The sequence below is a fragment of the Arachis ipaensis genome, chromosome B10 (assembly GCF_000816755.2).
Source record: "Arachis ipaensis cultivar K30076 chromosome B10, Araip1.1, whole genome shotgun sequence".
Lineage (NCBI taxonomy): Eukaryota > Viridiplantae > Streptophyta > Magnoliopsida > Fabales > Fabaceae > Arachis > Arachis ipaensis.
Genome location: NC_029794.2, coordinates 116,711,260 through 116,736,905, shown reverse-complemented (window position 1 = coordinate 116,736,905; position 25,646 = coordinate 116,711,260). Strand labels below are relative to the sequence as shown.

Genomic DNA, 25,646 nt, shown 5'->3' with positions numbered 1-25,646 from the left:
TCGGCATTCGTTATGCCAATGGTTAGGGCTGATGCATCCGTCAGCATCAAGGTGCTCCTAAATGCCACCGCCGCACACTTTGGGTTTAGGCCGACTTACAGGAGGGTCTGGTTGGCGAAGCAGAAGGCTGTTTCCCTCATCTATGGTGACTGGGATGAGTCGTACAATGAGCTCCCAAGGTGGGTGTTAGGAGTCCGGTTGACGATGCCTGGTACTGTTGCTGTGCTGAGGACGAGCCCTGTTCGTGTCGGTGGACAGGTGGACGAGTCTCGAGCTTATTTTCACAGACTATTCTGGACCTTTCCCCCATGCATCGAGGCATTCCGTCATTGCAAGCCCCTAGTTAGTATTGACGGAACCCATCTGTATGGCAAGTATGGGGGAACGTTGCTTGTCGCGATTGCACAGGACGGGAACTCCAACATACTCCCCGTCGCGTTCGCATTAGTCGAGGGTGAGAATGCTGAGTCGTGGTATTTCTTTCTCTCCCACTTGCGTGAGCATGTGACACCGCAGCCGGGTCTGCTGGTTATCTCGGACAGGCATAACGGCATCAAGGCCGCCCTTGAGGCTCCTGACGGAGGCTGGTTACCTCCATCTGCATACCGGACATTCTGCATTCGATATGTTGCGGCAAATTTTGCCCTCACCTTCAAGGGCAAAGACGCAAGGAGGCTACTCGTGAATGCGGCGTACGTTAAGACCGAGGTTGAGTTCCAGTACTGGTTTGATATTCTTAGGTCCGAAGACCCGACGATGTGTGACTGGGCTAACCGGATTGAGTATTCCTTGTGGACCCAGCATTGTGATGAGGGGCGTAGATTCGGACACATGACGACGAATATATCTGAGTGTGTGAACTCGATCCTCAAGGGCGTCAGAAACCTTCCTGTGTGCTCCCTAGTGAAGGCAACATACGGAAGGTTGGTCGAGTTATTTGTTCGCAAAGGGAGGGAGGCTGAGGCGCAGATGGGAACCGGACAACAATTTAGTCAGCACTTGGTGAAGTGTATAGAGGCCAACTTGAAGACGGCTAGGTGCTTCACGGTTACCGTGTACGACAGGGATAACTCCGAGTTCACCATCGCAGAGACAACTCCGACTGGTTCTTTCTCACTGGGTACCTACAGAGTCTCGCTTGCATCTCGCACATATGATTGCGGATACTTCCAGGCACTTCATTTCCCGTGTCCCCACGCACTGGCATGCTGTGCCTACTCACGGCTTACATGGGAGCCTTATGTCCACCAGGTGTATCGTCTTAGTTCGGTCTTCAGTGTCTATCAGATGGGTTTTACACCTCCAATTCCGGAGGGTTTCTGGCCACCATATGATGGGCCGACTGTCATCCCTGACCCCAATAAGAGGCGTGCAAGAGAGGGTCGTCCCAGGTCCACTCGGATACGGACCAATATGGACGAGGCTGATCCGAACCGGCCAAAGAGATGTGGGCTTTGTCGGCAGCCCGGCCACACACGTCGGAGTTGCCCACAGCTCGGAGGCGCAGAGCACACACGGGGACATGATTAGCTGTATTAGCGGCTTTGGTACTTTTGTTATTTCAATTTAGCTTTTAGATTCCGTAATTATCGGTTTTCTTACTTGTGGTTGGTGACGCATAAAATTTGTTAACGTCACTGCAATGTACCTCGAATGGATTTTTACTTAATGAATATGTTCTGCCACCGCAGTTTTAAATGAAATATTTCTCTAAGGCACACCGGCAAAAAAAAATGTAGGACTCTTATTAAGACATGATGCGGAAACTATGTTCGTAACTTAAATTCCTTCCTGTGACGAATTCATAGTAATTCAAACCAGCCTATTTCGAATTACTTCGTAAAGTTATGCTCATTGTAATTCGAACCTATTAGGTTCGAATTATTAAGTTATGGTTCGAACCAATTTGGTTCGATTTATTTAGGCTTGGCGTATAGGTGTAATTCAAACTTATTTGGTTCGAATTATGTGGAAGGTGAGTTCGAACCTATTTGGTTCGAACTATATAGAAATGCCACTTGGTGAATTGCTGAAACAGAATTTGTTTTGGCTTATTTGTGTCAAATTGATCTCCCTTTGGCTTGTTTAGGTTTTTTACCCATATCATTATTATCATATGAGTTTGAGTTTATTTAAGGTTCTTATTTAATTATGTCATCTAGTTTAGTTTGTAACAGCGAAACATATCAATGTCTGTTCCCGATCCTGTCACTGTCTCTATTATTTTCCTTTCTCTTTCCATGTTTTTATTTATTTATTTATTTTTATATCTTGTTCTTTGTGAGGCTTCGTTTTCTTTACTTTCTGTTTGAAGTTTAGATCTCAAAAAGCAACGAATCCCGAATCTAATAAGTTACTTTGGATTCATCCTTCAACCATTGACTTTATCTTGTTTGGGCAGAAACTTCAACACTTGGCTTCACATGACATGACACTCGGAATCTAAAACCACCATAGCTCCACTCTTCTACTGCCACTTGCTTGCGAAGTTGGAACAACCATGATGCTCCACTCAGCTTTTCTATCATCTGGGTACTTAAATTTGTTCCATTAATGCTGGTTCTTGTGATATTTGCTATGTTCTTATGCCATTTTCATAGTTTTGGAGCTGTTACTGGTTACTAAGAGTGGTTTGGTTAGAGAGACATGTTATTGGGTATGCCAAATAAGCTGCATTATGAATGGGTTTTTGTAGAATGTTGTAAACTAATGTGTAAGAGGGTTTTAACTTTTAATTCAAATTTGGAATATTGCTTAGAGTGTTTACATGATTTAAACCTAATAATTTTGTTTATGCCAGCTTTGTTGTTCACATATTGCTCCAAAGCGTGTTCACTCAAAAGCATACTCACAGTTCTTGACAATTACTAGTTTGGATGGGAAGGACAAACATTGATTTGGGTTTCTGTTAATGGCATCTATTAGAAGAACTTTGTCTCCAGTGCCTCGAGCTGGAGGCGTGGCTAATCTAGAAGTGTGTTCAGTAGGATCTCCCTTGTCTAAGTCCTCGTCGAGTCCTCATAGCTCGTTTGGCTCACTGGACTCCCGGGCTTTCGTGCTCGGCGTTTTCTCGCCGAGATCTTTGAGGTCACTTGAGAGGTCAAAGCCAAAGAGCCAGCTCTGGAGGAAAGTGCTTTTGCATTTTTTCATTTGCTTCATGATTGGTGTTTCCATTGGATTCATCCCTCTTGCATCAAGGAACTTGTCCACTAGTCTCATGCCAAAGCACCAAGCATTCTCTTTTGAAAATACCAAGATAGATTTTACTTCATCAATTAATGAGACCACGGAATTTAATGCTACTTTGAATTTAGCTGTGAAAGAACAGGAACAGATAGATAAAGTGAGAAATGATGTTTCCAATGACAAATTACTCAATGAAGAGCCATATTTGGAGTCTCAGAAGCTTCTCATAATTGTGACCCAAACAGTAACCAATCCGTTTCAAGCATATTATTTGCATCGGTTGGCGCAGACTTTGAAATTGGTCTCGCCTCCATTGTTGTGGATTGTTGTTGAGATGACTTCCCAATCCGAAGAAACTGCTGAAATCTTGAGGAGTAGCGGGATTATGTATAGGCATCTCGTTTGCAAGTCGAATGTAACAGACACAAGCCTTCAGGGCATTCTTCAAAGAAATGTTGCGCTGTCTCACATTGAAACTCACCGGCTTGATGGAATTGTTTACTTTGCAGATGTTGATAACATCTATTCAGTCGAGATCTTTCAGCAAATCAGAGAGATAAGGTACTTCCATTTCCCAGTTACTAAAATTGTTTGCTTGAACATTTTTCCTTTCCTTTCCCTTCCCTTAACTAGTATCATGCATCTTTTAGTCAAATATTTGCTGATATGTAAATGTAATGTACCTCCTGTTGAGTGTCGAGACTCCAATTACGAGAGTGAATCAGTTGGAGACTGTGCCTATCCAGTAGACAAGTACCAGTATACATTGCATCCTAGTCTTAAAAAAAAGCTACTCGTCTTTGGATTAGTGTATGAACTGATGTTCAGAAAGGGTGTCTTTCCCTTCTTTGTGTATGATACTGAAGATTACCTTTATTTTGATAGAGGAGACTTAAAGTTCCACAATGATATGAAGCCCCTTATAGATCCTCTTATGGTGTATGTATGACTGCAGTCCTAAGATGAGTGCATTTTTTGAAAAGGAATTATTTCGCATTAACATTAGCTCCATTGGCATGGTTCTAGAACATGGTCATGAATGTGAATATTATGCCAGAATGTGAATATAAGGAATTTGCTCTTGGCGTGTTGTTGAAGTGTTAAACTTGAACTTTTATAGCATGTTATGGCTTCCTATAATGTCTTATATTTTGGCAATGCTTTTTCTTTTCACTGGTTGGGAACATATCCTTATGATGATTTGCAGGCGATTCGGAACATGGACTGTAGCAAAACTATCAGGGGATAAAGGTAGCATTGTCTTACAAGGGCCTGTTTGTGATGGAGCTCGAGTAATCGGATGGCATGTCAATGACTCGAATAGGAGATCGAAAAGATTTCACATTGAGATGCCAGGTTTTGCCTTCAATAGTACGATACTCTGGGATCCAAAGAGGTGGCACAGACCTACACTTGAACCTATCAGGCAGCTAGACTCAGTTAAGGAAAGTTTTCGGGTCAGTGTCTTTTGTTCTTTGGCTGTCTTATTATCTATTATATGGTCTATTTGAAACTCCCCTCCATTCTCTTTTGTTTGTCATTGTCACTTTCTGGTACATCATTTGATCATTGTATTGTATCAAGATACATTGATTCAAAGACGTACCAAAAAACGACAATAATGGATAAAGGTTTGTATGGTAGGTTCATGTGCCCTTTATTGTAGCTCACCCTCTCTTTCGTTATGCAGGTTAGCACATTGATTGAGCAAGTGGTCGAAGACGAAAGCCAAATGGAAGGCTTAATGAACAATTGCTCTAGTGTTATGGTCTGGCATATTGATCTTGAACCATCTCATTCTTTCTATCCACAGAAATGGATGATCAAGAACTACCTAGATGTCATTCTTCCACTTGTGTGATATTCTTGATAAAGAAGCAATCAAGCAGAAAATCTGCATATTTAATGTAAGTATAATGTTTAATATTTAATTCTTTAATATTCCTTTTCCTTTCCTTGTTTTCATTCTTAATCAAAACAAGCTAGATTCAGCATAATGAATTATATGGGCATGTGGGGTGTGTGCAGAATGCTGTACTTGAATAGGACTGCCTTTGATAGCTTAAGGTGTGTTTGGTTTACGTTTTCATTTTCTGTTTCATTTTAAGTATTTTCTGTTTTCAGAATTTTGTAAAGAAAAGAGACAGGAGGTGAAAATAAAGAACATTTACCATTTTTTCTTTCATTTTTTTTTTTTACAAAATCCTGAAAATAGAAAACACTGAACATGCAAATCAAACACATCCTAAGGATTCAACAAAATAAAAATAAAAAAAAAGATTCCGTGGTCATATGTCAACTGCCTCCATCTTAGTACAAATTTAAGCCTCCCTATCTCCCCTTATGTTCTGTGGTTTCTCATTCCAGCTTCGTGCATTGCAGGGAAAATATGAAGAATTGTGGTGAATGTTGGTAGTGGGACAATTGTGAGTTATGAAAGGACTCCTACAAGTAGTTCATAGTTCATTGTATTCCCCGTAAAATGTACATTATATCAGAGTTTGTATTAGTAGTCCTTGTTCATTCAACATTTGGAGCATGTTTCTCAATTGTAAGAGTTCATTGCAGTGCCATAAGGAAAGGAATGTTCCATTGGCCCTTTTGGTTCTCTCTATAAATCTTTATGGTAACTCAGACGGAGATGTTCACAAATGTTAGGATAAAATAGAAACAAATGGCGAAGGAAAAGGATCGGTAAACAACTCCTAACCTGCCAACTTTAAATACTGCAATTCATAATCATTAATTTTATATTTTTTAATAAATAAAATTTAAATAATTATTAATTAATTAGTATAGAATGCAGTTTAAAAAAATAATATTATACATCTAAGTCATTTTGTTAACTAAGTCTAATCAAGTTGGTCTAACATAATAAAAATAAGTTATGGCTAGCATTATTTCAAGTTTTATTATTTAACTTGGTTTATAAAAAAATTTGAATGTGTAGCATTACTCAGTTCAAAAATATTTGTTGGCTTATTTTTGGCTAAATTCTTGTTCGTTACCTAACGGGATTGAATTGGGAAATATTTCTAAATGTTAAAGTTATAATTAAACATACGTTTTCAACAGTTTCCATCTTTATAATTAAGGATAAGTATTGTTTTGGTTCCTAAAATTTAGGGTCGAAATCAAATTCGTCCCCAATGTTATTTTTTATTTAAAATAATCTTTTTTAATAAAATTTTTAATTTTATTACTAAATTACCCCTATCTTAATAAAAAAAAATTATAAAATTAAAAAAAAAAAAAAAAAACACGGGAGGGGGCAGGGGAGAAGGGAAATGCACCTCGTCGATTCGGCTTCTTCTTCTGCTTCCGATTTTATTTCTGCATCTTCTTCTTCTTCTTCTGCTTCTGCAACTATGTCTGCTTTGTTATTTTTCTGATTTTATTGTTATTGTGTGTTGATTTTGTTGTTAAATTTGTTGTTAATTTCGGAATTTGAATAATGTGTTATTGTTGGTGTTCTTAAATCTGATTATTAGTATTTGATAGGAGTAAGGTAAGTAGTAATAGTGATAAAGGTGGTGGTAGTAGTGAAGGATATTTTTGTCCATAAAAGATCAAAAAGACAATTTTGATACCAAATAAAATATTGGGGACGATTTTAAATCCAAAATAAAATTGGAAATGAATTTGATTTTAACCCTAAATTTTAGGGACCAAAACAATACTTAGCCCATATATTTATTTATTTCACTGTCTATATTTATTTTTAAGAAATAGCTTTCAAATACTCATGTCTACAAATGATATTATTTACGATTGACATGTTCACTGTGTCTGTATGAATGCTAATTCATTTCGAAGAAAGTAAGGAGTATAATATTCTTTGAATTTTAGTATTCTTAAATATTAAATTTTAAATTTAGCATTTCGAAGAAAGTAAGAAGTATAATATTCTTTGAATTTTAGTAGTGCTTGATTCTTAAATATTAAATTTTAAATTCTGAATTTAAACTTTAAATGATAAATTCTAAAGTTCTTATTCAAAATTATAAATCTTAAAATTAAATTATAAATTATAAATTTGAAATATTAATATAAAATATAATAAATAAAAAATTAAATTTATTTAATTAACCATTAGTATAACACTCTTTATTGATAAAAAAGATTTAAGAATGAATTATTGGACCAAATCAATTGTGAATATTTTAAAGGGGTAAAATATTATTTGAATTTTTAATATTTGTGTTAACTTTTTAGTTCATTGACTAATATCTGAAATGTTTTTTTTAATCAAATGTCTTATTTCTTTTAATTTAATTCTAGTTAAAACTATTTAAATTTTTTTTTGACAATTGTAATGATTTGATAGTGAAATTGATAGAAAAATAGAAACAAAAATTGAGAAAAAAGGTGTTATTGAAGAAAAAGTTTTGGTTTTAATCTAAAGATAGAAATGAGATGAAATAAGGTATTTGGGATAAAATAAAATTAAAAAGTTACTTTCCGTTTTTTTTCACTTTTAGTGTTGGAATTTTAGTATTGATTTTTAACAATATGAAAACTTGGTGTGTTTTTTTATGAATACTATAGATCTCAGGTTTAGATTTGTGGTTTTTTTTTTTGGATACTAAAAATATAACTTTTTAATTTTTTTAAAAAATATAAATCTGAGGATCAGATTTGTATTTTAATGTTAAATTTTTTTTAAATATACTAATCGGAGTCCAATTTGTTTGAGAGCGAAAAAAATTATCTCACCATAAATTGGACCCTTTGATTTGTGCACTATGAAAATTTAACCTTCTATATTTCTCAAATACAAGGGTTCAATTTATTATTTAAAATAAAAAATTAAATTTATATAAAAAAATATATTAATTAACCATGATACTGAAATACATAATTTTTTTTCCATTAAAAAAAAATTCAAATTTATCTAAATTTTATGAGAGGATCCACTGGAAGTAGTTACCGAGTTTCGTATAAATGTAGGTGTTGGTGAAGATGTAAGTGTTAGTAATACGTTTATTCTCCTCCACGGGTCACTTTTATGACAGGTGTAGGGTCAATGGGTAGTGTAGGATAGCAATATATTCATTCTCCTCCACTTGTCACTTTTATGACAGGTGTAGGCTAATGAATAGGGTAGGGGAGGGTTTGAACCAAACCCTAACCCTATTCACGGGTTGAAAACTTTCTTAAAACTTTATCTTATCATATTTGCGGGTTGAGAATCTCTCAACTCTAATCTTATCCGCACTCTAAAGTTCCAAATCTTACTCTACTCTATCCTACCCGGACCCTATTTATTTTTATTTTATGTTAACTTTATAAAAATACAAATGCTCTAAATTATTAAATTAAAAAAAAGTATATGGAACAACTCCAAATCAGTCAAAAATAGAACAACTTAATTAATTATAAATATAGTAATTAGTTTTATTTATTTATGATTTAAAATATTGGTTATTAAATGTTTTACCACCGAGTGACTGGTTCAATGGTTCAAAAGTTTAATCGAGATTCAACCAAGATTCAACCGGTATAATAAATTTAAAATTTTATAATTTTACATAATAAATTGTCCATAATTTATAATTAAAAGTTCATAAATAACTTCAAACATCAATCTTTATAACTAATAAAAATCAAAATGCACTTAAATGATAAAGAAAAAATAATGTTCAACCACAAACAATTATTCCAATTTCATAAAAATTATAAAAATAAAAAATATCAATAGAATAAAAGAAATTAACAATAAAAATTATAATGTTCTACAATAACAATATCAGATTTGTTGAATACAATTGCTTGTGATGTTCTCCTTCTCATTCTCCTACAAATTTTCAAATCACATCAATTGGAAAAATCAGTACAAAAACAAAGAATAACAACAAATAAACTAAATATTCATAATTATAAATGATATAAAGCAAGAGTTATTATTATTATTATCCACTTGCATTGAGAATTTCACCAACATTGAAATTAGAAACTTTGACAAACCCAGTACAAAGGAACTTGCTTGGAATTTTCAATGCAAAACAATTTGAAACACTCTTTTCAGCATACTTCAAAGTTCAAAGAAGCGTATAAATTTGAACAAAAAATGTACAAGAAAGAAATGTAATTTGTGCTCCTGAAAGATGTGAAATGATGAAAAACAATTTTACCATACCACCATCAACAATTCAGATTCAGCAAAAATCAGCAACCAAAATTAATAACTCAGAATTAGAAAAAGCAGCATAAACAACTCAGAATTAACATAAACAACTCAGAATCAGAAAAAATTCTAGCATTAACAATATTCATCAACAACGCAAAATCAGAAATATCAACGGCCAACAACTCAAAAATCAGAATAAATAAAATTAACAAAATAACCAAAAACAAATTGAGGCAGTAGTGCTTACCGGCAGCGAGGGAGGAAAGAAGGTGACGGCGTGGTGAATACTCCACAGCCGAGCAAAGAGACACGTCGCAGTGAGAAAGAGAGAGACAGAGAGAGCTCGGAGCCTCGAATAGAGAGAGAACTCGAAGAGACAGATGAGCACCAGCAAATCGAGCAGAGACGATGATGGAGAAGCCCTTCGCGGCAGCGTCGCCAACAGTTCCGAACAAGCACTCGACATCGAGGAGCAAAGGATCGAGAAGTGAGCAGACCTTCCACGAGCGAAGACGGCACCCAAGTCTGTCTCTGCCGGCGGCGACAACACCGTCTATCGGAAGAGAAGAGCTCGGCGATGGGATGGGGTTGGGTTCCTACCGCCGTTAGGGTTTGAGTTTGCCCAGTGAGAGAGAGAAAGAGAGAAAGGGGTAGGGGTGGGTGAGGGCCTGAGGGGTTCTGAACGTTTGAATCTTTTTTTTAAATATATATATATCACTAAACCAGGAAAAACCGAATGGTTCTGGCGGTTCACCAATTAACCGCTGGTTTGACCAATTTTTAAGTCGATTTTTTGTAGGATGGTTCTTCACAGCAATCAAATCGGACAAATAACCGGTTCCTGATTAATCCGGTCAAACCAGCTGATCCGATTCAATTTTCAGAACAATGATAAAAATCTCTTTATCTTGTGGTTTTCTATTGGTGGCAAAAAGGTGGCAGTTGGGATGCCTCATTTAACTTGCGTTAATATCATTATCAATGGAACCTATGTTTTCTGAGATAGTTTTTTCTCTTTTCTGTAGACCCAAACTTTGTTTGGTTCTTAGATTATGATATTCATTGATATGATTTTCTTTTTTCCGTGAATATTAATCGAAATTTAAAAAGTATAATCTTCATTTGCAAACAAACAATGAAAGAAAAAATATATTGTAATTATCTTGTATTTGATTCTTCTAATATTAATATTGTCCACAATTTTTTTTTCTGTATCTTCTCTTATTCCTTTCTTTCCTTTATATTTAACTTTTATCTGTATATCGTCAATAAAAACATGGCTTTACAAATGAAACAGGTATCGAATACAATATGAGATAGGAAGAAACTCCATTATATTTGTTTCTAAGGATTGATCTACATACTTCCTTGAACGTTCCACCCTGCGCTTTTTTGTAGTGTCTACTTTTTCCTCTGCACAACCACTTAGTTTGAGAGATAAGAGAGAGTCAAACAAAAAGCCATAATTTCAACTCAATCATTTTTTCATCATTTTCCCTATAGTTCCCATCATGTGATCCACATAATCATGTCAAAATGATTAAGCAATTGTGAGTTGTGATTCGGACATAAAATCTCTGTCTTAGCATAAGTTAGAATTTCACATGGTAAATCTTAATTCCAATACTTAATATGCGTCTACCTGTATTCGTTAACATTACCTTGAGCATCTAACTAGTATGTTTTGTTATATTAAGATCCATGGATTTACAATTATCTAAATGCATATGATATTGTAGAAAGTAGAATCTAAAAAAGTAGTCATTAACATGGTAATCCAAAAATAAATGGCTACCTGAGACTGCTGACGATACAGATCCATATCTGTCCAGACTTCTCCTCTGCACAATTTAACAAGATTTAAAGAAAAAATGATATAAATAGTAACTATTGTTGAAACCATAATTCTATCGAAGTAAGTTACGATATGAGAGTAGGCTATACCTTTCGGTCATCTTTGAGATTATCCATTATCTATTCTCTGAAACCTGCACGTCCACAAAAACACAATTGTAGTTTAATGGGGAAAAAGATGGAAATTTGTTAAAAAAAAAACAAATAATATAAAAAATATTTTATACCGATTGAAAACCAAATAATCAAGAAATATTATATTCTGAGTTCTGAGATAAAATGACATTTGAATGCAAATTATAAATTGGACATAATAATTGTGCGGACTCCTAGTTAGTACATTGGAGTCGCTTCTTTTGGTGGATCAGTTTTCAAATAAAAGAGCTTCCATAATGAACTGACTTAGTTTATTTTTTATATCAAACAAAATGAACATGATGAAGGAAGTCAAATGAAAAGTTATTTAGGATAATCATTGTTAAAAGTTAAAACTTATACCTTTGACTTTAATTTGAGAATTCTTTGAACTTTTACTCGCTCCCACTTGTTTCCATGAGCTTTCGCCGAGAGTTTGATTTTAATTGCTAGGACCTTCACAAGCATCTAAACCAGAGGAGACAACAGGTGCAGCAGCAGAGGATTCACTTTGAGAAGGTTCTTGTGAAGCTGTCCCTAAATACATTTGGTTTGTCTGATTAGCAAAGCTATCCATAACAAAGTTCATGGATCCTTTGAGCGTTTGCAGGACTCCGTGATCAACTTGGCCATTGGACATAGCTTGAACATTCACTGGCTTCTGATGACTCCAATTTTCTGTGGAAAACAGGTTCTTGAGGACAAAAGATTCTATTTAGGCTTTTATCTGTGGCTTCCTTCTCGGCTCTCTTGCGTTGCAGTGTGTCTTTTAGTATGCTCACAGAAGATGAAACTTTATCTGCATCACCAAATTGAAGTATCTTGAAGGTAGATGAAGATGAGTTGGATGGAGTCATGAATGATCGCTGCTGGTTTGGAAGCTCATACATCGAGTGATAATCAATCCCAGTTAAATTTTGCGGCTTCTTGTTTCATAGTGTCAATACCATCACCATGTTGAGGCACCATGCACATAGATTACCTTGTGCTGCCTTTGCATTTTGCATTTTAGTATACCTCCTCAATTCGGACGACCGGCTTCTAGTCATTCTTTGATCGCTAAGAAACCATGCCTGCATTTAACAATGAGACTTCAAATGGCTAAGAATATTAATTGAATAATGGCTTCAGCCGAGATTTTGATACGTGGTGTAAACACCTCAAGGCATCGAATAGGAGAAAAGTGAATTAAATTTGGTAAATTTAAGCATAAAAAACATATTTTTTACAATTAAGCACAATTAGGGAGATATTCACAAAAACATGCAATTTCAAAGAATAAATGCAAGATAAATTAATAAAATCTACTCTTTTTAAGCCAAAAATAATCGTAAAATATGGATTTATCAAATAGCACAACACCCAGAACGCAGAGAGAAGTTCAAAAGATTAAAGGAACCAACCTCGAAGGAATGCGAAGCGGAAAGGATGCACAACAACAGCAAAACACGTACGACCCAAAACCTCAAATAAACGAACAAAAACACCCAAACAGGAATTCAAGAAAAACAAATCTTGAAAGAAGAGGGGTTACAAAGAACTTTTTGAGAGAAAATGAAGATGAAGCAACTCAGAAAAAAAAGCGAAAAAGAAGAAAGAGAACGGATTTTTGGTATTTATAAGATGCTAAAGGCAAAGAGGTCATTTCATATCTCCTCATTTATGACACGCACGGTTACCAAGGTAACCACAGAAGTAACGTACAAAGACTACGAAAAGACGTTACATTTCAAAATTTTCACAAAAACATGTCCAGTACCTGACTTAGTTTCCAAAAAGCCGATGTATTCGACATGATCTATTATTAAGCGCACAAGGAAGCAACGCGATCTACAAATGCTGGAGGCCGACCTTGTCAAGCTCGGACTCAAGCAAGGGCACTGTTCATACCCTAGTCCAAAAATATAGTCAGGCCCAAAATAAATAAAAGTCCACCCAAAAGAGCTGGCATCATCTACACCTATCCGACCTCATAGAGTTTGGTTCAACAACTCCCCTAGAAAAAGGGAAAGGTTATCCACCATTAAATGTGGAACTATACTAAAAGGTGGTTATCTATTCTACTATAAATACACTGATATCCTCAGGTATATTCAGGACCCAATCTAATAAAAACCTGCTTTAAACCCTTGCTAACTTAAGACTCAGCACCTCGGCACAAGTAGAAGTCGGACGCTACCCCAAAAGGAGTCTGGACCTCACATTCAGACCCAAAAGCAATCTAGTTTCAGATAACCCGTGAAACACCTATATTTTTAAATATTGATAATTAATTGATGATCAAATATAACAAATTTTGATAACTCTTAATATTTTCCTTTAAAATATAAAAAATAACTGAGACTTAAACTGTGCAAAACAAGTCAACCACCATACTTTTCTTTGAGTAAAGAGAGAAATTCCTAATTTGAACGGCACCCCCAAGCCCATTCATCCCTAACATCAACTGACTCTCAGACAAAGCTTCACTGGCTCACTCACCGCACCTCACACTCTCACAGAGTTTCACCCAAACACTCACTCTCACCTTTCTACCTTACTCGCCGCACGGTAACTGCCGACCACAACATCAGCCAACGATGGCGGAGGTCGTCAAACCTCACTCTCTTCGCCAACTCCTGTGTTTCGTCCCTGCGCTATGCTCACTCAGTTCAGACCAAAACAGTAAAAAAAAAAAAAATACTCATTCAGGCACTGCCCAAACCCTCTAAACCTATTCTTGCTTCCGCCTCAAACATTTTCAGCCTGCCCCCACTGTCCATCGCCATCCCAACCGGCAGAAAAAGAAGACGCCAATGCCGTAGCCAAACTCGTCCTCCAATCAGACCCCAAAACTCTCTCCATACATACACTCCCCTTCTTCGTTCGACCACGCTATTGACATCGCAGCACGCATGCGTGACTATCAAGCCGCGTGGACCCACTTCCAAGACCCTCATCATCCTAGCCGAGCGTTATGCCTCCGCTGGAAAAGTCTATCGGGATGTTAATGTATTCCTGTCCATGCAGCACGTATCACTATGACATTGTAGCATTAATCCCGAGTAGTTACTAGTTACTCACGTCATAGTTACTTCCTGGTTGTAGTTAATTGTTAGTTAGTTATGAGTTAGTTGGTCCCAGTTAAAGTAAGCTATGAGGATACAAAAGAATACTCATATTCACAAGCTAGAGAGTAGAGTTTAATCAATTTTTTATGGTCAGTTTTGTCAGAGTAAGTTTACTCAATTTTTCATGGTCAGTTTTGTCAGCATAAGTTTAATCACCATATGAGTACTTCTCAACTCTAAATACACAATATTCTCTGATGCAAAATGTTCCATGACCTATTTTCATGTATCAACAATAGTATAAGCTAAAAGAGAAAGAATTTGGCGGAATAATACTACCTCTTGTTTATAATAGTTTCATTCTTAGTTTTGGTTACATTCCTAAATCATAGTATCTACATATAAGTTGAATCTACATACAAGGGAAAAAGAATAAAAAATTATGGATGAAGGATTATCTGTATTGACGAAACAATGACACACAAAACCACTAGTAAGAATTAAGGAGTTAAATATTGACAAATCCAAGTCACAAAAAAGATGAGTTTTCGGAATCAATTTCAAAAAGTGATTGATTCCAATTTTGCTACAGCATTAATCATGCATTCTTTCTCCATTCAGGCACTATACCACAACCAAAAATAGAAAATAACATATGTAGAACTAACATAGATTTAACATAATATAGACAATATCACCTTAGCCTGAATTATATGCAATAAACAGAAGCTGAAGGGGGAACAAAATCAACGAACCTTGTGTGGATGAAGGCTCTCTATGGCATGATCATCAAATACATTGTCCAAATTTTGAGTTCAATGTTTTTCCAAACTCAAGTCTAACATTAAGGGCCTCACAATTTCAACTGACGAGGAAGACGACCGCACCTGCTCTGCATACTTAAAATCTCCCTTGCAAAATCTTGATTGCCGGTTAGGACAAGCCCATTTAGCACACGATTAAAAGTAAACTTCCGGGGTAAAAACCCTCTATTGATCATCTCTAACAATAATTTTCCAGCCACCATCAAATCCTCATATTTCTTTCTAACAAATATTGCGCTAATCAAAACATTGTACGTATCTAGATTCGGCAAGCATGACCCGTCCCCCATCTTCTCAAACAACTCCAAACCCTTCTCAATATCTCCAGCATCACATAAATACCAAATCACCACATTATACATTTGAACATTTGGCTGACACCCCTCTTTCTCCATTCTAGCCATAAACCGCAATGCCCTCTCCATCTCACCAGCATGACAGAAACCTCTTATCACAGCATTGTAAGAAACTGAATTTGGCACAAACCTCTTCACTACCATCTCTTCAAAAACCAAGACAGCATTCTCCACATTATCTTTCTTGCACAAAACATGCACCAAAGCATTATAAGTAGCAACATTTGGAACAACCCCCTCTCCAACCATTTCATAAAAAATTCTCTTTGATTTCTTAACCTCTCCCGCAACCCCGAACCCATAAATCATAGTAGTGTATGTAACAACATTAATCTCGCACTTCCTCCTCTTCATCTCCAAGAAAAACTCCCAAGCTTCATTCAATTGACGAGTCATAAAATACCCTTTCAAGATTATGTTATATGTCACCAGCGTTGGCATGATGCCCCTCTCAACCATCTCCTTAAACACCTGCAACGCCATAGGGGGTCGCTTAATCAAGCACCAACCATTGGCGATTATGTTGTAGGTGACACTGTCACAATTAAACCTGCTCCTGAATGTCTGAAGAGGTTATGAGCCATCTCCACGCGCCTTGATTTGCACAAAATGTCAAGGATAGTGTTGAAAGAGGCAAGGTCCTGGTTTTATCATCAAAACTAAATTCTCGAGATCAAACAAAAATTAATAGAAACAAGACAGCTTTGAATTGTATGTGTGTGAAATAGAGAATGAGAAAACTTGGGGCGTGCTTGGCTTGTGTTTCCAAGTTATATATTATTTCTATTGTTTTCTATTTGCAGGGATTTGTGAAAGGAAAATCGAAAATAGAAAAACAAAATAAGAAGTTTTCTCAGTTCTCGCTTTTTTTTTAAACACAAAATATTGAAAATAGAAAATGTTTTCACAAACCAACCGGGTCCTTGAGTTTTGTACTCTACTCTGAGTATTCTTTCGTATCTTCATAGCTTACTTTAACTACCACCAGCTAACTAATAACTAACTTATAACTAACTACAACCAGTAAGTAACTATCACGTGAGTAACTAGTAACTAGTCGGGATTTATGCTACAATGTCATAGTGATACCTGGCGGCAGCCGTGGTGGTGCATGGACAGGAACACATTAACAGCCCGATGGGCTTTTCCAGCGGAGGCATAGCGCTCGGCTAGCATGGCAAGGGTCTTGGGAGTGGGCCCAATGTGGAGGGAGCACATGCAAACCACAAGGGCCCACGCGGCCTGATAGTCGTGCATGCGTGCTACGATGTCAATAGCGTGGTCGAACGAAGAAGGAGAGTGGACGTAGGTCAGGTGGCGGAACAGGGCATTGAAGAATTGAAGGGCTTTGGGCCCGTGGTTCCACAGAAGCTTTAAAACCCTGTCGACAAGGTGCGAGGACCATTGGAAGGTGGGCTTTGCTAGGGCTTTGGAGAGGGTTTTAGGATCTGATTGGAGGACGAGTTTGGCTACGGCATTAGTATCTTCTTCTGCTGCCAGTTGGGGTGGCGATGGACAGTGGGTGCAGGAAGAAAATGTTCGAGGTGGAAGCGAGAATGAGGATTTTGGTTTATGGAGTTTGGGCAATGCCCGAGTGAGCATTTTTTTTTACCGTTTTGGTCTGAACTGAGTGAGCAGACACTAACAGTGCAGGGACGAGGCACAGGAGTCGGCGAAGAGAATGACGTTTGATGACCTCCGCCGTCGTTGGCTGATGTGGTCGGCGGTTACCGTGCGGTAAGTGAGGTAGAGAGGTGAGAGTGAATGTCTGGGTGAAGCTCTATGAGAGTGTGAAGGTTGAAGGTGAGTGTGTGTTAGTGTCAAGGTTGTAAGAACCGAACCGGTCAATGAACCGATAAAGTAACTGGTTCACTGATTTAATGGTTCGACCAGAGTTTAATCGGAATTCACCAGTTTAATTAAAACACAATAATTGAAGATACCCCAATGCATGTTGCAAACAAAACACAATAATTTGTATCAGATGCAAGGAAATGCATTGATGCCACAAAGATATCCTATATAAACGTTTAAGAATTATAGGAAAATTTCCTTAAAGCAGGTACAAATAGCTCTTGAGAATGATATCTTACAACTTCTAGTAGAAAACACATATTTAAACAAAATTGTTGGACTAAACTTTCAATATGAGAAATAAATCATTATAAAATGCAGCAGAAATCATATCATTAAGTTGACTATAGAACCTTGTATGCAAAAAGTAAAGGTGTAATAATGGTGTTTATTATCGACATAAATAGCACCAACTAAGATGAATCAAATGTGACCACAACTTTCAAAGCAACTGAAACTTAAACCAATGATTGTAATTCTGAAGCTGCTTGGATCGTGCTAGTAATGATGGCAGGAAAGAGAAGTACTAAAATTGCCAATTTAATTATTTTGATTTATTATAACCAAATCATGAAAATATTCAGAAATGCATGTGAGAACGGGAAATCAAAGCATACCGTAGAAGTTACAAAATTGAGAGGGCCATAGAAGAGAAAGGGGACACAGCAAAAATTATTAACAAAATTACACAATATTATCACAGTGCTTACCGGCGGTGAGGAGGAAGGGGAGTGACGGCAATGACAGAGGAGACGGCGACACAGGCGAACAGAGAGAGAGAGAGAGAGAGAGAGAGAAAGAGCTCAAATAAAGGAGACTATGACAGAGCTTCCACACACGATGCCTATACCCAACGGAAAAGAGTGGCGATGACAACGAGCAGGGCTGCGGGGGATGCTGTGGCTGCAGGCTATGGGAAAAAAATGTTTGTTTCGTTTCTTTCTTTATTCCTTCTTTCCCATTCCCTTGATCACACTAATTGTCCAGTCAATTCTTCAACCTAGTAAGTAATAATAATGCCAAATCAAAATGCTACACAAAGAAAAAAGGACACAAAGTGACAAAAAAAAGGTGGTGTGGAGCTAATAAAATTAGAACAGCTAAAAGTACAGCATGATTAGTAATCCTTCCCAAAAGCCTTGCATTGCAGTGCCATAACATATCATATAATCTAATATGAGTTAACTCTACCAACCAAAAATTCAATTGAAGCGCCTAGCATGATCATCAATGTGCATATAGACAAATTAGTTGTTCCACACCAGAGAAAAAGAACCAGGTGCAAATCCCATTTTTCCATTTCAAAACCCCCATATATTTAGAGATGTACATGGTTATGTGATAAACCCCAATTTTGTAGTTTATATTGTTAGAATTTGGGGGGTTTTGTCAGTATTTCTCACACTTATTCACAAGAAATGCATGGTTTTGTGTTCACTTCCTAATATTGCTTCATGATGAAAAACATGCTTGTTTTGCATTAAAATTACCATATTTTGATCCTCTTCTATTGCCATTCGATGCCGTGATGTATTTGTTGAGTGATTTCAGGAGTTATAGGGTAGGAATGAACTAGAAGAGAGAAAGAAAGCATGCACAAAAGGGAGGAACATGAAGATTTGAATTTTTGAGAAAAGCAGCATTGGCGCGCACGCGCACTCCACACGCACGCGTGGATGAGGATGGCTGGAAGCGGCGCGCAAGGATGGACGCATCCGCGCAGATCAGAGGATTTCTATCGACGCGCACGCGTGGATCACAAAGGCAATCGGCGCGCACGCACGCACGGGAAGCTGCACATGACCTCATTAAAGGAAATCGTTCCTGGCAATTTCTGAGGCTCATGAGGCCCAAAATCAAGCTATTTCTGCATGGAAAAGACCCAAGGATGCTAGGGAGAAAGGGGGGATCAATCATTTTACACTAAGACACAATTTTAGCTAGTTTTTGGTTCTTTGTTCTTCTAGAGAGAGAAACCCTTGTTCCACTCTAGATCTTGTTTTAATTTGATCTTCCCTTGTTGAATTCTGAATTGAATCTTGTTAATTACTAGTTTTGATAGTTTAATTTGAATTCCTTAGTATAATTTTGCTTAGATCTTGTGTTAGTTTTATGAATTCTTATCAATTGTCATCTTATACCTATTTCATGAATGTTGTGAATCTTGCTTTGTTGATGTTACATTGATGATTTCTATGATTAATTGTATTGTTTGGATAATTGTATGTTGATAATTGTTAGTGGGTACTTGTTAAATTCAATTTAATTGCAATTTGAACATGTCTTTTATTAATGCTTACCAAGTGTTTGAGAATTGTTTACCTTGATTATGGAGTAGTTCTTTTCACTCTTGGTCTAGGCTAAGGGAATTGGGTAAACTTGAGTCATTGGGTCTAATGGATTTGATGATTTGAGAGCCCTTAGTGGTCAATTTGATAGCCATTGACGCTAATCTTCTATTAAGTCAATTAGTAGTGAGGTTAGAACTTATGGGTTGATGTTGACCAAACCATTTGACGTACTTCAAGTATAGAAGTAGACTTAATGAGTTTGGTTCCTCATAATTGTCAAGATATGGTTATTAGACAAGGATGGTGACTCCAATTTCCATGCCTAGCCAAGAGTTGCTTTTATCATTCTTATTTGAAAATCCAAAATTCTTAATTACTTGTCTTAGTTATAGTTGCTTGTTTAGTTTAGAATAGAATCATATTGGATGTTATTTTGTTAGTTTGGAATTGCTTATGTCTTGCTTAGTTATTTGAATTAGTTTCTTGCATTGTAAGATTTCTTGCTTGTTAAGATTCTTAGTTTACATTCTTGCTCATGACTCACAACCCCGGATTTCTAACCAATGTTGAAGCACATGTTTGCCCATTCCTTGTGAGACGAGCCGAGGTTTGAATACTTCGGTTATTTCTATTGGGGTTGGACTTGTGACAACCAAATCCCTCACTAAATTTGATCCTCGAGGCTTGTTGTCGGTAGAGCTATACTTGCAATGCAACTTTATTGAGAAAATCTTTACCGACATAGTCCACGAGCGCACCATCAAATTTTTGGCGCCGTTGCCGGGGAATGGTTACAACATATGCCTTGATATTGGTTATGTGAATATGTGAATATTGTAGATAGTTTAATTGCTATACTTAGCTATAGTTTAGATTTCTTTTACACTTGTGCTATGACTCTCAAGTTTGATGACTCGGTCTCAACCGATTTCTAGCTTAGCCGATTTTGATCCCGAGATTGAAAGAAATTTGTTACATACTCGGCAAGCTAGACGGAGGTTGGATTATACGGTTAGTACTTCGGCCTCTCTTGAGGAACATACCGAATCACTAGGCGGTACCGAGAGTGACTTGGAGTCCGCTACTTCCTATTCTTCTGTTGGCACTAATAATACATCTTTGCATCCTACAGGTGAGCCAGACATGGCGGAGCCATTGACAAACCCCAATTCGAGGATCAATCTCGTGCTGATTTCAGGGGTTTTATCAATGATTTCACACACTTTCTACATGAAAATACAAGATTTTGCATTCCTCTCCTAGTTTTGCCTCATGAATGAAAACATGCTTGTTTTGCACTAAGATAGATACATTTCTAATCTTCTCTTGATGCCATTCGATGCCGTGACTCGTGTGTTAAGTGGTTCCAGGATATAGAGTAGGAATGGACCGAAAGAGAGAAAGAAGACGGGTACGAAGAAAGGAAGCATGAAGATTAAGCCTTGGGAATTCTCGCATAGGCGCGTGTGTGCACCTGGCGCGCCCGCGCGGATACGGCTACGTGGAGCCGAAGCCAAGAGCCGGCTTGAGAAGCGGCTAAGCCAGGATCTTCATGGGCGCGTGCCTTGCGCGTGCACGCCGATTTGCGAATATGATTTTTTAAGAAGTCACGTGACTTAGGCGTGGAGGCAGTTGAGGATTCCACTCTTAGAGAAGCACCTTGGCGGGAAAAGCTTAAGAAGACCAAAGGAACAAGGGTTAAGGACACTTTGAGTTCATTTCTTCTAGATCTAGATATTTTTCTTTTTTTGGAGGGAAGAGAGAGTTAGTTACACTTTTTTGGGAGAAGAAGAGGGAGATTCCAAGCTTCACTAGGGTTCATCCTCTTCTAATTTCTGAATTTTCAATGACTTTTTGGTGAGATCCACTACAATTCTCACTCCATTTTGTTCATGACATAGATTTTCTTCTCCAATTTCAAGTAGTAGATGCAATTGATCAATTCTCATAGATCTAGAATTCAACTTTGTAATTTTGGATTTCATCTCTATTTTGGACTTTCATTGCTACTCTTTGAGACTTGTTGTTAGATCTTTGTGTTGCAATACTTTCAATTTGACTTTTCTTCTCATTTTACTATGCCTTTCCTTCTTGCTCATCACATGTTTGATAAAATGACAACACTAGCTATGGAGTAGAATTTTCACACTTGGCATAGGGTTTGGTCCTTAGAAGAAGTTGAATAGTTGTATCAATAGTTGATTTGGAATTAGGGATTGCTAGTTGGCTTGGAGTGCACTAAAGCTAGATTCCCATAAGGTGAAGCTAGGACTTGTGACTCAAGTTGATTGCTTTCATTTGACCTTCCTCTATACCTAGGGGATAACTAAATGGAGCAAGGCCTAATTGTTGTCAACATTGAATGGACTATAAGGATAGGATTTCTGACGCCAACCCTAAGCCAAGTCTTTTGATAATTGATTGTTTGTTTCTCATTGCTTTGCTAAAACCTTCAAGGGATTCCAACAAAGCTTACTAAATCAATAAGATGCACACTTTGGCAATTCCAAGGGAGAACGACTCGGGAGACTAGTACTTTCAGATATAGATTGTAGATTTGTTTGATGAAGGATTTGCGTCGGTTTAGACTATACTACGATTGATCAATTGATAATTTCTATACCGGCAAAAATCTATTTGTCAAAATGGCGCCGTTGCCGGGGATATTGCTTAGTGTGCCATGTTATTATTTTGGATCAAGCATGTATATATGTACATAGTTGCACTTCATTGTAAATTGCTCAATTGATTAACTTCTCATCGTTACAATCCCCCTCCAACCAAGACGAAACACTCCGGACCATTATCCAAGGCCAAAAGGACTTACAAAACACACTTGCTTCCGGCCTCACCTCTACACTACAAGCTCTTCTTGCACGTATGGACACACCATCGACCTCTACTCCTCAACCCCCAATCCAAAGTGTCATTCCCTCTCAACCTCAACCAAATCCAAAAGGGGGCATCAATGCCATCACCCTTAGATCCGGTACACAACTAAAAGAAAAGGAAGCAAAGGACCCAAGTCCTATCTCAACCGCCCAAGAGGAAGAGAGAATAGATATAAAGGAGGTAGTAGAAGAGGAGGTAGTGGAAGAGGAGACACCACAAGCCATAGTTTAAGATGAAGCCCAACCAACAAGGGAGACACCCAAGACCAAAAGAACCTTGGAAGAAGGAATTGCTCAACCACTTCCATTTCCAACACTTGCAAAGAAAGCTAAAAAGCGCATAGAACTCGACCCTAAAATGGTAGAAATATTCAAGAAAGTTGAGGTAACCATCCCCCTCTTTGATGCCATCCATCAAGTTCCTAGATATGCTAAATTCCTCAAAGATTTATGCATAAACAAGGATAAAATTCTTGAATTGGAAACCATCCCATTGGGGAGTTCTATTTCCGCTTTAATGGGAACATTGCCAGAGAAGTGTGACGACCCGGGCCCTTGTATGGTCACTTGCACCGTCAATGGAGTTCAGTTTAGAGATTGTATGTGTGACCTCGGAGCATGTGTTAGCATCATGCCACTCTCCGGCGACACCACTCCTATCAATGATTCCTTTCCTTTAGATGCCTTGCATGCAATCTCGGAAGTGGTTCCTTGGTATGCCCCAATAGCAAACTATTTGGTTTCACGCACTTTCCCTCCCAATCTCAACAAACACCAAAAGGATAAGCTGAAAAGCGAATCCAAATATTATATTTGGGATGATCCCTATTTGTGGAGGTGTGGAGCGGACCAAATAGTGCGCCGGTGCATACCTCAAACCGAATTCCAAGCAATCTTGGACGCTTGCCATGCTTCCGAAGGAGGTGGCCACTATGGGCCCCAAAGAACGGCAAGAAAAATCCTTGATTGCGGATTTTGGTGGCCAACTCTTCTCAAAGATGCTTCTTTCTATTGCAAATCTTGTCCCCAATGTATTAGGTTTGGAGATATTTCCAAGAAGGACGAAATTCCCCAACAAAATATGCTTTTTTGTGAAATCTTTGACGTATGGGGAATCGACTTCATGGGACCATTTCCAAATTCCAATGGCTTTCTCTACATCTTGTTAGCCGTCGATTATGTGTCAAAATGGGTTGAGGCAACCCCCACCCGAACGGATGACGCTAATGTTGTGTATTCTTTTGTGAGGAACAATATCATTTGTCGCTTTGGCACCCCAAGAGCAATCATAAGTGACCAAGGATCCCGCTTTTGCAACAAAAGAATAGACGGCCTCATGAGAAGATATGGCATCATCCACAAAGTCGCCACGGCCTACCACCCTCAAACAAACGGCCAAGCCGAAGTCTCTAACCGGGAAATCAAGCATGTGCTAGAAAGAATTGTAAAGCCGAATAGGAAAGATTGGAGCACTAAACTCTCCGATACCCTGTGGGCCTATCGAACGGCTTACAAGACACCCATTGGCATGAGCCCCTTCCGGCTTGTATATGGCAAAGCATGTCACCTACCGGTAGAGATTGAACATAAAGCTTACTGGGCCGTAAAGGAGTGTAATATGAGCTTGGGTGGGGCCGGAGTAGAGAGAAAGCTTCAATTGGCTGAATTAGAATGTATGAGATTGGAAGCTTATGACAACTCTCGACTCTATAAGGAAAAGTTGAAAGCCATCCATGACAAGAACATTAGGAGAAGAGAATTCCAACCCGGTGACCTAGTCCTTCTCTACAATTCAAGGTTGAGATTGCTACCCGGAAAGCTTATATCAAGGTGGGATGGACCCTACCAAGTGGAGAAAGTAGAACCTTATGGAGTCTATCACTTGCGCCACCCATCAAGCCCGGACATCTTATAGGTAAACGGGCACCGTCTCAAATTGTATCATGGTGAGCAAAGAAAGAACGTCAAGGAATTTGAAGTGTTCCTCTTGAGGGATGCAACTCTTGAATAAACACTATAAGCTGCTGAAAGTCCAACTTAAGGACATTAAACAAAAGTGCTAGGTGGGAGACACCCCACCATGGTAAGATCTTCCTTTGAGACTTGTACATAGACACTTGACTTTATGTTTGCTAGTTAGATTTTAATGACAACTCCCCTTCATTTTGATTGACTTCATTTGCTATAGTGCTTAAGTGGCTGTATGAAAAAAAAAAGGGGTTTTGAAATGTTGAAAATGGTGTAACCACTTGCAAATTTAGAAAAATCCCGCCCCTCTGCGCATGCGCGCACATGGCGCATCCGTGCACATAAGCAAAATCCACCAATCGACGCGCAAGCGCATGGCGCGCGTCCGCGCCGATTGCTTTGCTGCCCCCTAGTATATTCTACAGAGAGTTAAGCCTCTCTCATGCCTACACTAAGCCACCAGCCCAACACCATTGCCGCGTGCGCGCACCTGGCGCGCACGCGTCCATCCAAAGCAAGCGCGGAATGCGCGCGCGCGCCACAGCCGCGCACGCGCCCTTTCACTCTGCACTCCTCTCTGGGCCATTTCACAGAGAGTTGAGCCCCCTCCAGGCCCCTCTCATGCCTGGGGCACAACTACGAGGACGCGCGCGCGCACTGTGCGCGCGCGCGCCAAAGCACGCTGCAGCCATCTCTGGTACTTCTCCCAGAGAGTTAGGCCACCCCTATGCCTCCCCTGTGCCCCCAGCCCAAGCGTATGGGCGCGCACGCGACCTGTGCGCGCGCGCGCCCCTAGCCCACCTCGCTCCCTGCGCGAGCGCGCAGCGCGCGCGCACGCGCCGGTGATCGACGACTTAACAAAAAAAATAAAAGGGACACACTTACCCCTTCATTCTCATTCCACCTCCCTTCTTCTTCCACATCCTTCTCCATCTCACAAGGTATTATACTAAGCTCCCTCTTAGTCCATTCATCTCTTGTAGTTCTCACTCACTTAGTTGCACCACCTTTTAGGTAGACTTCCTTCTTCTTTTCTTCCTCTCTCCCTCCCCTCTCTAGTTACTTCCTTCTCTCTTCTTTGCTCTTCATGAGCACTTAGGTCTCAAA

General features: G+C 38.4%; 1 protein-coding gene and 1 pseudogene across 2 annotated transcripts; one reads left to right on the top strand and one right to left on the bottom strand.

The window, feature by feature from the left end:
* On the top strand, positions 2,183–5,822 carry LOC107623809 (probable beta-1,4-xylosyltransferase IRX9H). 2 transcript variants are annotated; one of them, XR_001616639.2, is made up of 6 exons: positions 2,183–2,532; positions 2,801–3,747; positions 4,394–4,643; positions 4,877–5,093; positions 5,215–5,253; positions 5,569–5,822. XR_001616639.2 is itself a non-coding variant. In XM_016326183.2 (5 exons), the coding sequence occupies exons 2-4, from the start codon at positions 2,912–2,914 to the stop codon at positions 5,045–5,047; spliced, it is 1,257 nt and encodes a 418-aa protein (XP_016181669.1). In that variant the 5' UTR covers positions 2,184–2,532; positions 2,801–2,911; the 3' UTR covers positions 5,048–5,093; positions 5,569–5,822. The 2 variants fall into 2 exon arrangements, 1 of the variants encoding a protein (XP_016181669.1); XM_016326183.2 differs by lacking the exon at positions 5,215–5,253 and having other exon boundaries at positions 2,184–2,532.
* On the bottom strand, positions 8,823–17,439 carry LOC107624027 (annotated as a pseudogene).

Bases quoted from the DNA above. Each gene is read 5' to 3' on its own strand.
- LOC107623809 (XM_016326183.2), top strand. From the start codon at position 2,912: ATGGCATCTATTAGAAGAACTTTGTCTCCAGTGCCTCGAGCTGGAGGC. The intron at 3,748-4,393 runs GTACTTCCATTT...GATGATTTGCAG, and splicing joins CAGCAAATCAGAGAGATAAG to GCGATTCGGAACATGGACTG. The intron at 4,644-4,876 runs GTCAGTGTCTTT...TTCGTTATGCAG, and splicing joins CAGTTAAGGAAAGTTTTCGG to GTTAGCACATTGATTGAGCA.